Here is a 16,177-nt window from a genome sequence, read left to right on the forward strand (position 1 = left end):
AGAGAAACATCGATGTGAGAGAGCAACAGCCATCAGCTGCCTGCTGTACACGCCCCGACCAGGGCTTGAACTCACAACCCAGGTGTGTGCCCTGACCGGGGGTCAAACCCACAGCCTTTTGGTGTATGAGCTGATGCTCCAACCAAATGAGCCACATGGCCAGGGCAGGAATATAACTTTTTAAATGTAATTAAAAAAAAAAAAAGGAACATGAACAGGAATTGCTTTAGTGCTGGAGGACTATGGCTTCTCCACAAAAATTTTTTGTTTTTCCTGTTTTTCCATTTCCCAGATTTTCCGGGATGAGCCACCCTCCCACTTTACTCCTGCCCCGCAGCTCAGTGAGCCGGGCAGAGCTGGGCAGTGCGGTCACACGGGCAAGGCCTCGGGAGCAGGTAAGCAAACAAGGTCCGTCCCCCCTCGTTTCCTGAGAGGCTCACGGAAGGGAAGGCTGGAAACAAGAACACGCTGCAAGCAGTCAAAGCCTCAGCCACTTTCCCCACACTCCTGAAAGGTCAGAGGTGAGGCTGGACCTTTCCTGCACTTCAGTCTGTAAGAGGGGCCCATGGTGAGGGGCCTCCCCCCAGGCTGAGCGGACAGGGACTCAAACGCTGTGCTGCGAGATACCCGGAGAACCTCAACTCCTACCCTCCGCCCCAAAATGCTCCGTGTGTCCTCCCAAACACAGTCAGAGACCCAGTGCCCACACCCCCCCACGCTGCCTGTGCAGGGACTCCGGGCCCTAAACCAGCGTCCCTGGTCCGTCCTGCACCGGCCCCAGCTGGGCTGCTACCTTCTGGTCTGTCAGGGAGTACATGTTGCCAATGATCTGGGCTGCCATCTTCCGCGTGTCTGTGGAACGGTCCTGGAAGGCCCTCTGGACGATGGGCATGATGAGGGCCAGGGACGGCGCGTCAATGAAGTGGACAAACTTGGTGTCCAGCAGGGTCTGCAAGCACTTCTGGGTCTTCCTGGAGGGGTCGGTCAGGGCATCCAGCAGCACTGGGGCAATGGCTGCGTGTCCAAACAGAAGAGAGGCTGCTCTGTAAGAGTCTGTGGTGTGGCAAAGCCACCGGGCCCCCAGAACCAGAAGGATCAGAGGAGAAGGGAGTCCAGGGCAACCGCTGCCGGAAGCCCCTCGAGTCACAGCCCGGGAGGCCGGCCTGTCTGCAGAGAGCAATCCTTGCTGCGGGAGCAGGAGCTGGCCCGCAGGCGGCAGCTGCCAGCCCTCTGCAGGGCGAGGCTGTGCGCTGGTGGGACCCTGCGGGCTGGCTTCCGTGGGCACCGGGTTGCATCCCAGTGCCGGGCCTCACAAGACCGCTTGCTCAGGCACCGCAGACCTCATTCAGAAGGCGGCGGCCCAGAGTGGTTTTGTGAAGGAACCTTTGAGACATCAAAACCAGCGATGGGAGTGAAGCGCACCACGCACGGAGCAGCTACGCCCAGATACGATGAGCCCTCGAATTCAGCGCCATCGGTCCCGCAGGAGGAATTCCAGGAGGAAAGCCTGGTTTATCTTTCCCATAAGCCCAGGAAGTTCAGCCATTATAAAGCCCATGTTGCTTGTCAACAATTTTTTTTAAATCTAATGACCCCATTTAAAAATAGGCAGAGGATTTGCACAGCTCTCCAAAGAAGATATGCAAATGGCTAATAAGCACAAGACATTCAACATCACTAGTCATTAGGGAAACGCAAATCAAAACCACAAGGAGACGCCACTTCACACCCACGAAGGCAGCTGTAGGCACTGTTGGTTTTGCAGATAGTGACAGTGCTGGCACCTGGAATCCCGCTCATGCGCTGCTGCTGGGAGTGTGGACGGGTACAGTCGCTGTGGAAGACGGTCTGGCGGTCACTCAGAAAGTCAGGCACCGTAGGACGAGCAACCCCACTCCCGGGGGTGTCTAACCAAGAGAGCTCAAGCCTTGTCTGTAAAAACAGACTTGCGCACAAGTGTTCCCAGCAGCACTGGGCTGAACAGCCAAAAAGAGGAAACAACCCAGGTGACCATCAACGAATCAGTAAACAACACGTGGCCGGTCCGTGTGCACGATGGACTGTCCCTGGGCCACAGAACAGGATGCAGCACTGATACAGGCTACGACATGGGGGAACCCCGACAACACTATTCTAAAATGCTAGACACAAAGGCCACATGTTGTATAATTTACATGACAGGTCCAGAATATGCAAACCCATGGCAAAAAATAGATTTGTCAGGGGCTGAGGGCAGGGGAGGAAATGAAGAGTGAATGCTAATGGGTATGGGATTTCTTCTGGGGGCCATGAAAATGTCCCAGAACTAGAGAGTGGTGATGCTTATGTATAAAAACCACTGTATTATACCTTGTTAAAAAGTGAATTTTATATTATGCAAATTGTTTCAATTAAAAAAGAAACAAGTCTGGATTCTCAAAATGAAGCCACTTCTACTCATTTGGCGGAGATGAGGCTACACCGGGCCTTAGATAGCCCCGGGGCCACTGGACATTGCAAAAAACAGCAACACAATCCAAGGGTACCTATTCATCCCTTAAAAACAAACAAACAAAAAACCCCCACCCTTTTCTGAGTGAAAGAAAAACCCAGTAACTCAGCCTGGGCTGAGCGGCTCTGGGTGGCACTGAGACTCCAGGCTGCGGCTGCCGCCTAGAATTCCACACGTGAGGTGCTGGTGGAGGTGGCTGGCCAGGCTTCGTTTCCAGAAATGAGCCTCTGCCCACCACTGCAGAAAGCACCACGGTCGAGAGCACAGGGCAACAGCAAAGGGAAGGGACCACCTGCCCCTACCTTCCCCTCTCTCACAGTTCCTGCCATGAGCTAGGCTGGGAAGTCCCCACCGACCCTCACGCTGTGGATGCCGCTGCTATGGTCCAGGGCTTGTCTTCCGAGTCCGCTGACCTCAGGGCTCGGCTCAGCGCACAGGGCTCCCTCAGTCAAGGTGCTTCTGAGCCAGTGACTCAGTTTCCCTGCCTGTGCCGCCAACGATAACCGCTCCAGACAAGCAGGAAAACCCACCACTTCCAAACTACTTCCTGTTCATCATTCTAGAAAAAGGGCTTCCCAGAATTTACAGTTTACTTCACTGTGAACATATCTGTCCTCAGAAAGCAAAGATCTTTGCTGAATGAATGCGTGCTCCCTGCAGTGTCCCGGGACGGGGGAGGGGCCAGGGCCGCGGCCCGCTGTGGGAGAGGCCTACCCAGGATCTCCGGGTTCCTGATGACGGAGCCGATCTGCCGGAGCGCCTGCTGTCCGGCCTTCTGCACTTTGACGTGGGAGTCGGTCAGCACCTCCGTGAGCTTGGGCACGATGTTGGGCAGACAGGACGACAGCTGCTTGGGGGCACAGTAGGCCATCGCCCCGAGCAGCTCCACCGACCCTGCAGACGGCACAGGCCAACAGTCACCTGGGTGGGCCGCCTGGAAGGGACAAGCAGCCTGCTCCTCTGCAGACTACGCTCAGGCAGGCCCCGGGCAGAGGGCAGGGGGCAGAGGGCAGAGGGCAGGGCCGGGGAGACTGGCTTGGTCCTGGCCACACTCCACGGCCAATTCACTCAACTGAATTTCTCCGGCCTGTCCCCTCATCCGCAAGTGAGGACACTGATTTAGAGCTGTGATTTTTCAAACTGGGGGGCAAAGCCTGAGGGGAAGCCAGGTGAGAGGCCCCAGACCTTGACCCTCCCCAGACCACAGTAGCTCTGCTTCTATCTCTCTGCACATTAGGATTCCAGGTAAGATTACAATTTTTAAAAAAGATTTTATCTCTTTATTTTTAGACAGAAGGGAAGACAGAAAGAAAGAAAATGAGAGAATATCCATGTGTGGTTGCCCCTTGCACGCCCCCTACTGGGGACCTGGCCTGCAACCCAGACATGGGCACCAACTGGGAACCGAACAGGCGACCCTTTGATTTGCAGGCCGGCACTCGATCCACTGAGCCACACCAGCCAGGGCAGATTACAATTTTTAAAAGGGGTCTAATGGGGCAGGGAGTTGGGGGAAACACTTAAAACTCACAGAACTAGCCACAGATCAGCTTTAAAACTCTGGGCTTTCCTGATTTAGTCCCGCGGCTTCTGTCGGAGGCCTGTTCTTTGCGCTTTCAGCAAAGAACACAGACCAGTGAGGGGCTGGGCTGCCTGCCGGCACAGAGTCTCGGCCTTACCCCCAGGCCCGGGAGCACACACACAGGACAAGCGCCGTGGCTGCCTGGAGCCCCTCCCCCCCCCCCCCCCCCCCCAGAGCAGTTTTCGGGGCAGGAAGTTGAGACAAAGACACAGAAGGGAGCGGCTTACCGGCTTTGGTCCTCCAGGACTCCTCCTCCAGGGCGGCCAGCAGGGAGGGGAGCACCAGCTTCACGCCGTGCGCACTCAGGTTGCTCATCACAGCCTTGGCACAGTCATCTGCAGCCTCGAGGGCGGAGAGAAAACGTTCAGGGGCCTCCCCACCTAAGCAGCGGTCAAGGCCGGACTCGAGACCAGCCGTTCCCCAGGGAACCAATACTTCTTGAGGGGTCTGCTGTGTCGGACCCCAGGGCCTGCAGGTACAGCTGAGGAGGAGAGCCGAGGCTTCTCACCTCATAAAGCTTCATTCAGACTTTTACTGAGAAGCAGGGCAGCCCACACCGATAACTGGGGCCCAAGGTACAGGCAGGGACTCTGGCAGCACGGCAGGTCTCACGTGCAGCCTCGGGACTTACCTCACGCACATACTGGTTCCCATCCCCGAAGCACAGCAGCAGGTGGGGCAGCACGTGCACCACGTACGGCTCGAAGAGCTTCCCCAGCATGGTACAGAGCATCTCGAAGGCAAAGAGGGCTCCTGGGGGAAAGAAGGCAGGGCAGCTGGGGCAACCTCCCTGCCACCTTCTCACCCTCTGGAGACACTCAGGGCAGCCGTGGGACTGAAGTGCTGCCCCACGAAGGCACAGCCCCCTCTGTCTTCCTCAGCGGCACAGATGCGGCTGAGCAGGAACGGGAGGGAACAGGGGAGCATCCATCACTTCTTGGCACTAACAGCCAGAAGGGCAAAACCTCCCCCAGCTAAGACATCGCTGAGTTAGAAGGTCCAGGCCACAAAGCAAGAACCAGACGGCACGAGTCACACACAGCTGCCCCTCTGCAGCACACTCACAAACATCGCCCCCCAGAGGGGAAGGGAAGACCAGTTCCTACCTCCAGCAGCCATGGGGACTGAGCTCAGAGATGCTTACCTTCCCTCCGGCGGAAGTTCTTCTTGTCCTGGATGGCATCGGTCAGCGCCGCCATCATTTCCTGCTGCTTCAGCGACAAAATGCCCAGGCCCTTCACCAGGCCCGCCAGCCCGTACGCGGCCCCTTTGCGCTCGGCATACTTGTCCGACTCCAGCAGCTGCTGCATCAGCCTCTGGATCATCCCTCCGGCATCCTCCTTGATGGCTGGCACGAGGGGCGGCAAGCAGCTGGCCACGGATTCCTGGACCTAAGGGAGGGGTCGGCCTTGTCAGGAACCACAGCCTTCCCTGGTGGCTGACACAGCCCTGCACGGCATCTCCCCATGGATGTCCCTGAGCCCCATCTCAGCCACTGCCTGTCGGCCAACACAGGAGGTCAGAGAAGCGAACCGAGTAACACACTCATGTATGACAAGGCCCCATCAGCTCGCTCACTACACCTGCCCTCGACGAGCACAGCAACCATCACGGTGCTGTTTCTGGTCCCAAGGGAGAACCTGGGCCTGAGTGGGTAAGAAACTCCAGGAAGACTACACCCGCTCAGAGTAAGATCCAGAAAAGAGCATGCCACTGTGCCCCCACAAAACCGACCCACATCTCCCAGTTTCCGACCCTGTCCAAGCCACCCGGAAATCAGGCCGGGCCTGACAGGGCCAGGACCAAATCGAATGGAACCAGAAGATGCTGGCAGTCGCACCTCCCAGCCACCACGCCGTCAGCCCAGCTCGAGAGCAGAAAAGCATCCTGCTACCGGGGCCCAGGCGGGACCTCTGCAGGCCAGGTTTTCTGACAACGTATTCAACCACAATTTTGAGAGCCTGCATTTGATGAGGGCATTCTGGGTGGTCCAGAATGCAAACTGCAGAAAATATATGTAAATGTGTTTTTCAAAAAGAAAAAAAAACCCTGCACTGTGGCTTGGAGGCTGAGTTAAAAGGCCACTGAAGCATGTAACGAACACGGAGAGAAGCTCAACACGAGGCAACCACTGGCTTTTTTAATCTCTGTATCCCTAACGCCAAGTTTACACCAAATGCAAAGAAGACTGTTAAAAAATGAATAGAAAACTCAAAACTATCTAGGAGGTCTGCCAGAACAAAGAAACAAAATAATCCCGTTTGGGGGCGCTCCTGACCGTGAACCAGGCTGTGCTCTGAGAGAGGAGACAAGTCTGTGTGGAGAACTGGGCCTTCGGGCCCCTGGCACCCAGCTCCCCACCGGCAGCCCCCTGCCCACCCGCAGTCCGGCCGCAAGCAGCAGGCACCTGCTGGGATGGGGTGGAGAGGGCGGCGATGAGCTTGGCAACGATGGGCTTCACTTTGGGGTCGCTCTTGTCCAGGTGCTTGGCCAGAGAGCCCATCAGGACCACCACGCTCTGCCGCACGGCGTCGTAGCTGGCATCGTTGGGTGCGTTCTTCAGGAACTCCTCGAACACCGGCAGCAGCGAGTTGACGTTTTCCTGAAAAGCCAAGTGTGGCCAGGGCTTCCTTTCACGGCAGCCCTGCAGGGGACGGCAGTCTCTGCCCCAGGACCAAGCCCCAGCTGCTCCGGGACAGCCACCCTGACAAGCCTACCAACAGTGCCAGCGGCGCTGCCAGTGTTCTGGCAGGACTGCAGCCAACTCTGAGGAATCTAACTCCCTTTGGGGGTCTTCCTTGGTTCAAAATAAATACAAACGGAATCCTCCATGGGGCCGGGGCCGCACCAGAATTGCCACACTCAGCCTCCCTGAGTCCCCCCTGCTAAGCTCAGCCATCTCCCCGGCCCTCAGCCGGCTGGAAGCCTTACCTTCCCGTGGGCATTGAGTGTCGCAAGGGCTGCATCCAACATGCACTTCCGCACATCAGGGTTCCGGTCATTGAGGGCATCAGGGACAAAAAACTGAAAGAGCGGCTTCACCTGAGAGCTGTCCAAACACTGGGAGAGCTTGTTCAGGGCCAAAGCCAGGCCACACCTGGGAAAGGAATGGGAGTGTGTCAGGGGATGAGAGCCAGCCACGGGTTCCTCTGTGCAGGCATCTGGCCCGGTGAGCCACAGGAGGGAGCCTGCCAACCGCAAACCCTGATGTGCAGGGCAGAGCTCGGCATAATCCCATTGGCCAGCGCTTACCCCCTGGTCTACACAACGGTCTGGCACAGCCCACCTGTCCAACAGAAACCTGCCATCTATATACCCGGAGTCTCCCACCTGCAGGGGACCAACTCTGCCTCCGTCTCCCCACGTGAGTGCAATGCCTGCCCCTCCACCTCCAGGGCAGACTGTGGGAAGAGGTAGGTAAAGGAATCGGATGTGAAGACACTCGGGAATGGGCCTATTCTACAAAGGCAAAATGACGCTATTCTTTTTAGCTACAGAGCAGTAAGAAGGTCCCCAAGGACCTCTGAGGACACAGAGGCTGGAGGAAAGAAGAAACGTGCCCAAGGCCACATAGGCCGGGAGAAGCCAGCACGTGAATTCCGGTCTCTCTGACTCACGGGGAGGTCTAGTCCTTTTCTGCCACTGTTCAACTGATCTGTGCTGCCTGCTCGCGTCACCCAGCCCAGCCAGCTTGCTGCCTCTCGGCAGTTCTGGGTGGAACAAGGGCGCAGCGGCTGTTATACCTGGCTTCCCACTGATCCGGAGGCGATTCTGAGATAACTCGTCCCAAAGCATCCAGCACCGGGGGTGGCCGCTGCAACAGAGAGGTTGACAAATGAACTGCGGTGCTCCTCCCAGCCAGGCCGCGCAAGCCAGCCACCTGGGTGTGAGGCTGCGGTCATCGCAGCCACCCTGAGCCACCCCAGTGAGCTCCCAGACTCCTGTCTGGAGCAAGTTAGAGGCTGAGCAGAGTCCGACCCACACTCTCACCACTCGGACCGCTTCCGGGCGCAGAGGCTACTCACATAGAGCTTCTCCTGGTAAATCTCCATGAGCCTGCCCATGACCTCGGCCGCCTGCCGCTGGTAGCGTGCCACGGCCTGGGAGAGGGCTTCGGCTCCGGCCTGCCTCACAGCTGCTTCGTGATAGATGACGTCATCGATCAGCAAGGAGCAGAGGTCCGGCTGCAGATCTAGGCCCATCATCAACCAGAGCCTGCACAGACCGCAGGGTCGGGGCTGGTCAGACAAGGCTCTGCCTCGCCTGCCCTGCCAAACCCCACCGCCCAACCCTTCCCTTGCCATAGGCTGAGCAAGCCGGGTGCAGCTGCTTCCTAAGGCGGCTCTCACCTCTCTGCCAGCTTCCGGATCTCCTCCTCCTTGTCAAACTTGACCACCCAGAGCCTCCGCAGAAGGTTCAGGCCATTCTTCTCGTCGGTGTCAGGCGTCGGCAACACCATGTGGAGTTCCATCAGCCCCTGCACCAGAGCAGGATGGAGCCACGTGAGGCACAGCCTTGCGAGGCGCCTCGACCTGCCTCCTCACCTCACTCTAGGGCCTGTGCTGTCCAAGACGTAGCCCCCAGCCACACATGGGTCTTCAAAGTTATATCAAGTAAAATGAACTATAAGTCCTCATCGCACCAGCCACATTTCAAGTGCGCAATAGCAGCATGCTGGCTAGCAGCTACCGCACTAGACAGCACATACCAAAGTATTTCCGTCAACACAGAAAGTTCACCAGACATCACTGATCTAGGGCATGCCATGGATCAGCTCCACTACTAGCTGCTGTCTCTTCAGATGGCTTCTCTTCCCCTCTCTCTCTCTCTCCCTCTCTCCCCCTCTCTCTCTTTCTTTCTCCACTACTAGCTGCTCTGTCTCTTCAGACGGTCTTTCTTTTCCTCCCTCCCTCCCTTCCTCTTTTTCTTTCTTCCAATAGCTTTTCTTTTGTGAAATGATAGTATGTGGTGGTAGAATCTTTTCTAATGTAAAATTTTTTAATTTAAGTCTAAACATGCCAGACAGACAAAATCTCAAAAGGAAAGGACCTTCATTCACTTCAAGTTGTTTTTAAGAAAAGACATCGACAGCAGGAAGCTACAGCCTGGTGTTTGGGAACCACTGTCTCATATTCCAAACAGATCCTTTAGTTTTTGGTCCAAAAATACCAGGAGAAGCCAAGGGCGAGGCTGTGGGATAAACTAATCCTATGAGTCATATCTGTCCTATAAAAACACTAAGATCCACATCCCAGTTTACAAATCAGGTGAAGTCTTCCGAGGAAGAAAAAGTAAGACAGCCGTGCAGCAAAACTGCTTAGTCATTCCGGTTCCAAGAATGACGCTGACCCACACCCTGCCACCTCTTCTCTCTGCCTCCCAGACACAGCGGCACGAATCTGAGGCCTCTCCCATCAGCTCAAACCCTTGCACAAGGGAGGCCTCAGGGGCTCTGCGCGGACGCGAGCACGCACCCGGAGCGCGGTGTCCCGCACGCTGGCACACGGGGACTGCAAGGCACAGAGCAGCACGTCCACCTCCTCCTGCTCCGCGAAGGCACAGCCTTCCTTGCCGCTGCTGCTGGCACACAGGGTGGTCAGGGTGTCTGAAGCCAGAACCTAAGGAAGACATCGATCCTCTGGGCTCAGTTCCACAAAGTATTCACTACCACGGAGTCAGGCAGGGGGCTGGGCAATGGGCAATGGGGCCAGAGAGGGGTCTGAACTGGGAACGCCCACCCCACAGCCCAGCTAGGGCTAAGACCCCAGCTCTGGGGCAAGGCCAGTGGCAGAACCCAAGGTGAACCCTTCACGAGCTGAAAACGGTGAGGTTGTCTCTCAAAAGCAGCCCTTTTGCTCAAGTGCAAAAGTAAGGGCTAAGCAAGGGAACTAGGACTCAACCCCACACACCGTGACCCACGGTCAGAGTCACAGACCGAGTCGCAGCCACAGCCCACTGAAAACCAAGTCACCTGCAGGCGAGGAGAGCCCGACTCGATCACCCCAGTCAGGAGGCGCAGCATGGCCACCCGAGGCAGCAGCTCCGGGCCGTTCTGGGAGGGAAGAGCAGGTAAGGCAGGTGAGGCTGTGGGGAAGGGCTGTAACCCAGCCCTGTGGCACATAATGCAGCATTCGCTCGCCCACCGCGTGGCATTCTGGGTCTCTTGGCCAACTCCATGGCAGAAACCCCGGCAGGTTCACAGCTAAACCCACACTAGCCAACCCCAGTGAACCAGGATGATCCTGAGGGACTTAAGAACTAACTAACTCTGAAACTCCCTGGAAACTCACAGGAAAAGAAATACAGGTGGCCCATAAACATATGGATACTTAACTTGACAAGTAAGTAAAGAAATGCAAAATAAAAGGAAGTACCATTCTCTCAGTCATTGTTGGCGAAATTAACTCTGTCTGAGGCTGCACTCACTTGGGAGAAAAGGGAACCTAGTAAAGCTGGAGCTCAGAACATGGCGCATCACCTACCAGTCCCGCACCCAAGACTCTGTCCTATGGAAATGCTCACGAGGGTGCGCCAGGGGCATATACGTACAAGGGGGCACACCACAGCGCAGCTCAAAATAAGGCGAAGTCAGAAACCACCTTAAAAAACGGTGCACCCACAGCACTAAGTTCCACGCAGCCTGTACGGTCGGTCAGGGCGACCCACAGGCACCGCCTTGGGCGGAGACCCAGCGCAGAGCCCCAGGAAAGAAGAGGTGCGATGGCCTTTGCTCTGCGGAGCATGGGGTGTGAGTTCTGCGTGTGCAGTGAGTTCTGCGTGTGCACAGAGAAGAGTCCACAAGGGTCTACCTGCAGTGGTTCGCACACATTACCTCTGGAAGTGGCATTTCTTTGCTTCTTTATTGTTGGAATTTTTAAAAATAGGTGTGCACTGCTGTGGCAAATTTTTAGAATATAATCTATTCCAAAGAAAACCTCTCAATAAACGAGGTTCAGTCTCATAATTATGAGCAAACCAAAGGGAGAGGGGCCAGCACTGTCTTCTGAGTTAGAAACAAGAGAAGCACAGTAAGTTGGTGCAAAAATCCTTCAACTTCCTCAGGTCAGAGGCTCTCAGGCACCGGCGGCCTGCACGCTGCCCCGAGGCCCTGACAGCTGCCGGAGGAGAACGCCTGGGCTCTCCACGCCCCCCCCCCCCCCCCCCCCGAGGGCTCTGCAAGCACACGCTCCACTGCCCCACCAGGACTGCCCACGGGCCAGGGAGTGTCGAAGGCCCCAGCCTCCTGACCCCCCTCCAGCCAAAGGGAGAGCTCAGCTCCCCTGCCAACCTCATCCACACGCCCCGGCGGGTTGCTGGGCGAGGCCCTCAGCTGGGCATGGACAGTGAGGATCTGAAGAATCTGGGCCATGCGCTCTTCTTCCTCCTCGCTGCGGTGGGGCATCTCGGTCAGCACCATCTTCAGAAATGGGAAGACTAAGGAAAAGGCTGGCGCGGACAGGGGCGCAGCATCTGTGAGCAACAAGCAGATACGACCCTGACCCTGCAGGCAGGGCAGGGCACCAGGCGCCGCTGCCTCGCTTCCATCCTCAGGGCCAGTGGGGAGGGCTGCGCCCCTCTCTGACACCCCGAAGCACACGGGATGACACGGGTAGCCCAGTTCTGAAGCCAACCCGCTCCCACCCAAACACTGCCCAGCTCCAGAATGAGAGTTAAAGCAGACAAGTAGGTTCCAGCGACAAAAAGGAAACCGTCAGTGGGGGCTACAGTGCCTCGCAGAATACCCGGACTGGACTCGGAAATCCTCCACCTGGTCCGACTCCCCCGTTTTTCAGATGAGGAAACCAAGGCCAGGGAGCGGGGAGACTTGCCCATGGCCACAGCCTCAGGAGGCCCCAGGGGGTGAGGCAGTGCACTCACTCCCTGTACCAGCTCCCACCACCCCCCTCCTCGGCGCCGTCCTTACCTGGCTCACTCTTGCCCACCCTGCTGGTGATGGTGTGGCTATGCAGCAGGGCCACCGCCCTCTTCACGGCCACCGGCAGCTCCTCCTGGCACCACGACTTGTCCAGGGCACACTCTGGCCTCAGCAGACGCAGAGTCACGTGGCTCACCAGGGTGCCTGCGCCCGAGAACAGAGACCGGCGGGGGATGAGCCGCACAGATAGAAGAACCTGGCCCAGCGCAGAGGGGCCACGTCCCTCTGACTCCACTCCGCCGTGCCAGAGAGTCCCTGACCTAAATTTTCGTCTCCTCGTCAGGACTGCACTGAAGGGGAGGCGGGCAGGCGCCGCCCTGACACTAAGATGCGAGAAGCACACAAGGGCAGGCAGGAGCCCCCCGAGGTTATCCAGGCAAGAGCAAAGCTCCTGGGGCCCCGCCCTCCACGCACCAAGCCCCGCTGGCCAGGTAACGGTCTGGCAGGCTCCACGTGTGCTGATCCAGAATGGCTTTCCAGACTCGTTGTATTTGAAGTCTAGTTTTCAATTACAGTGTACGTTCAGTATTACTTCGCATTAGTTTCAGGTGTGCGGAATAGCAGGTAATCATCACACACCTTACAGAGTGTTCCCCTGGCACTCCCAGTGCCCACCTGGCACCCCACACAGTCATCCCAGGGTTACTGACGGTGTTGCCTACGCTGTTCCTTCCGTCCCCGGGACTGTTCTGTGACTGCACCTGCACCTCTCAATCCCTTCGCCTTTCTCACCCGGCCCCACACCCCGCCCCTCCGGCGACCATCTGCCGTCTGTTCTCCGTCAGACTCATTTCTCCAGAACTCATTTTCACTCAGTGCGGTTCCCACATTCCAGCCGCACCCAGGGGGCATTCCCTTAAGGCCAGGAAGGAAGTCTGCTCAGCTCCCGGCCACGGCCACCCTACCCGGTCTCTGTTTCACCGGGGCCAACGGGATCTGAAAACCAGAGCGCTCTTGTCACTGCCACCTGGCCGCTCAGGAGCTCCGGGCTGCACGGACCAGCCACGTGGCACCGAACCCCCCCCTGCTGCCACCAAGTTTCTGACTGCTTAGGCTTAAACTGCTGTGGAAAGGTCGCACGGACCAGTGTCCATACCCCGGGCCTCGGAGGGAAGGCACGGCAGCATAAACGGGACAGAGGAGAGGCCCCACGCCCCCCTACAGATACGCAGCTGCAGGCTCCCAGGCTGCTTCCACGTGGAAACAAAGGTCAGTACTTAAGTCACCACGTGGCTCCCTGCCATGTTCAGGGACACCCCCGCCCACCTCCCAACCCGCCCAGGGCCAGGCCCACGGCCAGGAAACGAGGACTGACCCAAAGCCTTGAGCCGAGGGGGCATGACACAGGCAGCCAATGACAGGAAAGGGTTCTTGATCCGGGGAGCGGCCAGGGGAGACTTCAGCAAGGGCAGGAAAGAGTCGACCAAAACAGGGATGTACTGGGTCAGGCCAGACGGGTTCTTGGCCAGGATGGTGTCCAGCAGCCCTAGCGCCGCCTCCAGCTCACCGTCCAGCTGCAAGCAGATCACCCGGAGACAGGTCAGAGGGGCCCTGCTCCGGGACGGCGCGAAGCGGGCCTGGGGCACCCAGCACGCTCACAGACGGAGTGTGGCGGTGGCGGCCACTCACCTCCTGCAGCCGCCTCCGGATCTGCGCCTCCTTGTCCAGCTGCGCCTGCAGCATCTCCTTCTGCTTGCTGGTCAGCTGCACCTCCTCTTTGATGCCTTTCTTCTTCTTTATCTCCTGGAGGCAACGAGCACAGCAATTCCATCTCCAGGGAACAGACCTCGCTCCCCACCACGGACAGCAAGCTCGGCGCCACGGTCAGCACCATGCCAGCTCCCAGTCTGGGACCTGGGCCCCGAAACCCAGCGGGTGGCCTCCTCGCCCCACCTCCCATGAAGCCCATAGCCACCCGGATCCTACAGAACAGGGAGAGCAGTAAAGAAGCGATTTTTTTAGTGGGTTCTCTACTGACAAACACAAGGAAGGCCTTTTCATGTTAAGAGAAATGAAAAATTTCTCAATGTGCTAAGAAGGGCATTCTGGTCCACACAGCTTCAGAATCAAAACTTCAGCCTCGCCTCCTGCCCCGTCCCTCCCCGAGGATAAGCCCAGGGCTAGAAAGGGCCAGGAGAGCACTCATTCACTCGGCGAGTACTGCCTGCGCCGCGCACACCGCGCACACTGTGCTCGGCACCTGCACTGCGCCGTGCACACTGTCCATGCGGGGACACCGTGGGGAGTGAGACCACACCCTGCCCTCACAGGGCGCACAGCGTAGTGGGTGAAGACAGCCGATGAACATGCAACCAACTACGCAAACAGGAGGACTTCAGACCACGGGAAATGCTGCCAGGGGAAGAAGCATGATGTGCAGTGAGCAAGAAGAAGGGCGGGGTCTACCCTGGACCGAGTGAGTGGGTGGTCACCTGTCTGAGAGGCAGACATGTGAACACGTGGGCTGAGACGTGGAAGACAAGAACCCAGACTCATAATGACCAAGGGAACAGCAAGGGCTCTGAGACAGGGAAGCACCGCGCATGTTCTGTTACAAGCTGAATACAGCCACCGACCCATGATCCCCAGGGGCTGCCCCAGCCTTCAAGGGGCTGGGTGGAGAGGCATGAATTCAAGCAACAGCACTCAGTGAAGGAAATGTGTGAACTGTGACTGGCACCCAGCAGAGAGAAAAGTATTTCCCTTGAGGTTCGAGTAGAGAAAGCTACTAAGAAAGAGTAAATAAAGGGGGTGGCGGGATGCCCCCCAGAGGGGTAGGGGGCATCAGAGGAGCGTGCCACTGGCCTCAGAGTGACCCAAGGGAAGAGCGAGCGTGCAACAGGAAGTGCCACCAGCTCGGGGCCACCGAGCTCGGCCAGCACCCCTTGTGCAACGCCTGGGTGTACTCACCTCCTTCAGCTCCAGCTCGATAATCTGCTCCTTGAAGGAGTACGCCTTGTTCTCTCGCTTCATGTTGGCTTTTTTCATGCTGTCCTGCTGGGCGCTGAAACAGCAGAGCAGGTAATCAGCCAGCCTCAGAGCTGCCACCCGCCCTGGCCGGGTGGCTCAGCTGGTTGGAGCACTGTCCCAATACACGGGGGTTGTGGTTCAATCCCCAGTGAGGGCACATGCAAGAATCAACCACTGAGTGCATGGGTAAGTGGAACAGTAAACTGGTATCTCCCTCTTCCTCTCCCTCTCCCCCCCTCTGCCCGGCTTCTCAAAAAAAAAAATAAATAAATAAAGCACACAAGTCCCATCAGCCTCCCGCCAGCTGTGAAGTCCCAGGTGGCTTTTAAGTAGCATGCACCAGCAAAGTGCTGAATACTCAAAATGCCCTTGCTGAAGTGCATGCCTGGAACAGAGCAGGCACTTGCCCAACGAATGGAGACTTTCCTTCACTCCTACAAAGGAGGCATCATCTCCATCCTATACACAAGGGAACTAAGGCTGGGGCAGGAATGGCAACGGAGCCCACGAGTGGCATCTCACCCCTGGATGATGGATTTGTCGTACAGCTCCCCGGCAGGGGTCTGCATGATGGCAAACTCCTCCCGAGTCACCTGGAGCAGTGCGGGGTTCTGCACGGAGGCAGTGATGGTGCTGATGAGCTGCGGGAGGACCCGGTCTGGGGACAGGATGGAGAGGGAGCCCATGGCGTTCATGGAAGACTGCCGGGCAAACACAGGCGCGGTCAGTGTGCACCAAGGCTGGCACTGGAAAGGGGTCCCACCCGCCGAAGTGCCCCTGGCAATCGACTCTGCTTCTTCTTGCACCTGCCCATTCTCTCTGAGCGTTACCCACGGCAGTGGAGAGCGGTAGTAGGTGCTTGCCTCCTCAGCGAGCCTTTACTACTCATCAGAGGTGGGCATGTAACCCAGACCAAAAGGACCGCCCAGGGATGAGCAGAGGACCCAAGTCAGGCCAACCAGGCCGGTGAGACCCCAGGCCAGCTGAAATGGCTGGAAAATGAAGGCTCCGCCCACTGGGGTCTATGGGGGACAAGCTATACGCCTGGAACTCCAGCCGCTGTCCTGCTACCAGAAAGGGCAGCTGGAGAATGGAGCCCACGTCATGGAAGGCAGAGAGACACAAGTGGAAGAGACACACAGAGTAAAAGAGGCACCAACAACAATGTCCTGACAATGACATCGAGTCCCTGTCCAGG

The 16,177-nt window shown here is 57.5% G+C and overlaps 1 protein-coding gene across 1 annotated transcript in view; it reads right to left on the reverse strand.

Moving 5' to 3' along the window:
• Positions 1-16,177, reverse strand: part of GCN1 (GCN1 activator of EIF2AK4) — a 58,312-nt gene that overhangs the window by 16,008 nt on the left and 26,127 nt on the right. The window contains exons 21-38 of the mRNA XM_028528847.1: positions 15,502-15,680; positions 14,920-15,013; positions 13,639-13,752; positions 13,325-13,523; positions 11,998-12,153; positions 11,362-11,543; positions 10,045-10,125; positions 9,548-9,691; positions 8,423-8,550; positions 8,099-8,288; positions 7,817-7,887; positions 7,005-7,170; positions 6,481-6,675; positions 5,218-5,464; positions 4,705-4,826; positions 4,301-4,415; positions 3,206-3,385; positions 794-1,014 (exon numbers count right to left, since the gene is read on the reverse strand). Of these exons, the coding sequence (XP_028384648.1) occupies positions 794-1,014; positions 3,206-3,385; positions 4,301-4,415; positions 4,705-4,826; positions 5,218-5,464; positions 6,481-6,675; positions 7,005-7,170; positions 7,817-7,887; positions 8,099-8,288; positions 8,423-8,550; positions 9,548-9,691; positions 10,045-10,125; positions 11,362-11,543; positions 11,998-12,153; positions 13,325-13,523; positions 13,639-13,752; positions 14,920-15,013; positions 15,502-15,680 (2,784 nt within the window). The remainder of the gene's footprint in view (positions 1-793; positions 1,015-3,205; positions 3,386-4,300; positions 4,416-4,704; positions 4,827-5,217; positions 5,465-6,480; positions 6,676-7,004; positions 7,171-7,816; positions 7,888-8,098; positions 8,289-8,422; positions 8,551-9,547; positions 9,692-10,044; positions 10,126-11,361; positions 11,544-11,997; positions 12,154-13,324; positions 13,524-13,638; positions 13,753-14,919; positions 15,014-15,501; positions 15,681-16,177) is intronic.

Source organism: Phyllostomus discolor, chromosome 13, assembly GCF_004126475.2.
Source record: "Phyllostomus discolor isolate MPI-MPIP mPhyDis1 chromosome 13, mPhyDis1.pri.v3, whole genome shotgun sequence".
Taxonomy (NCBI): Eukaryota; Metazoa; Chordata; class Mammalia; order Chiroptera; family Phyllostomidae; genus Phyllostomus; species Phyllostomus discolor.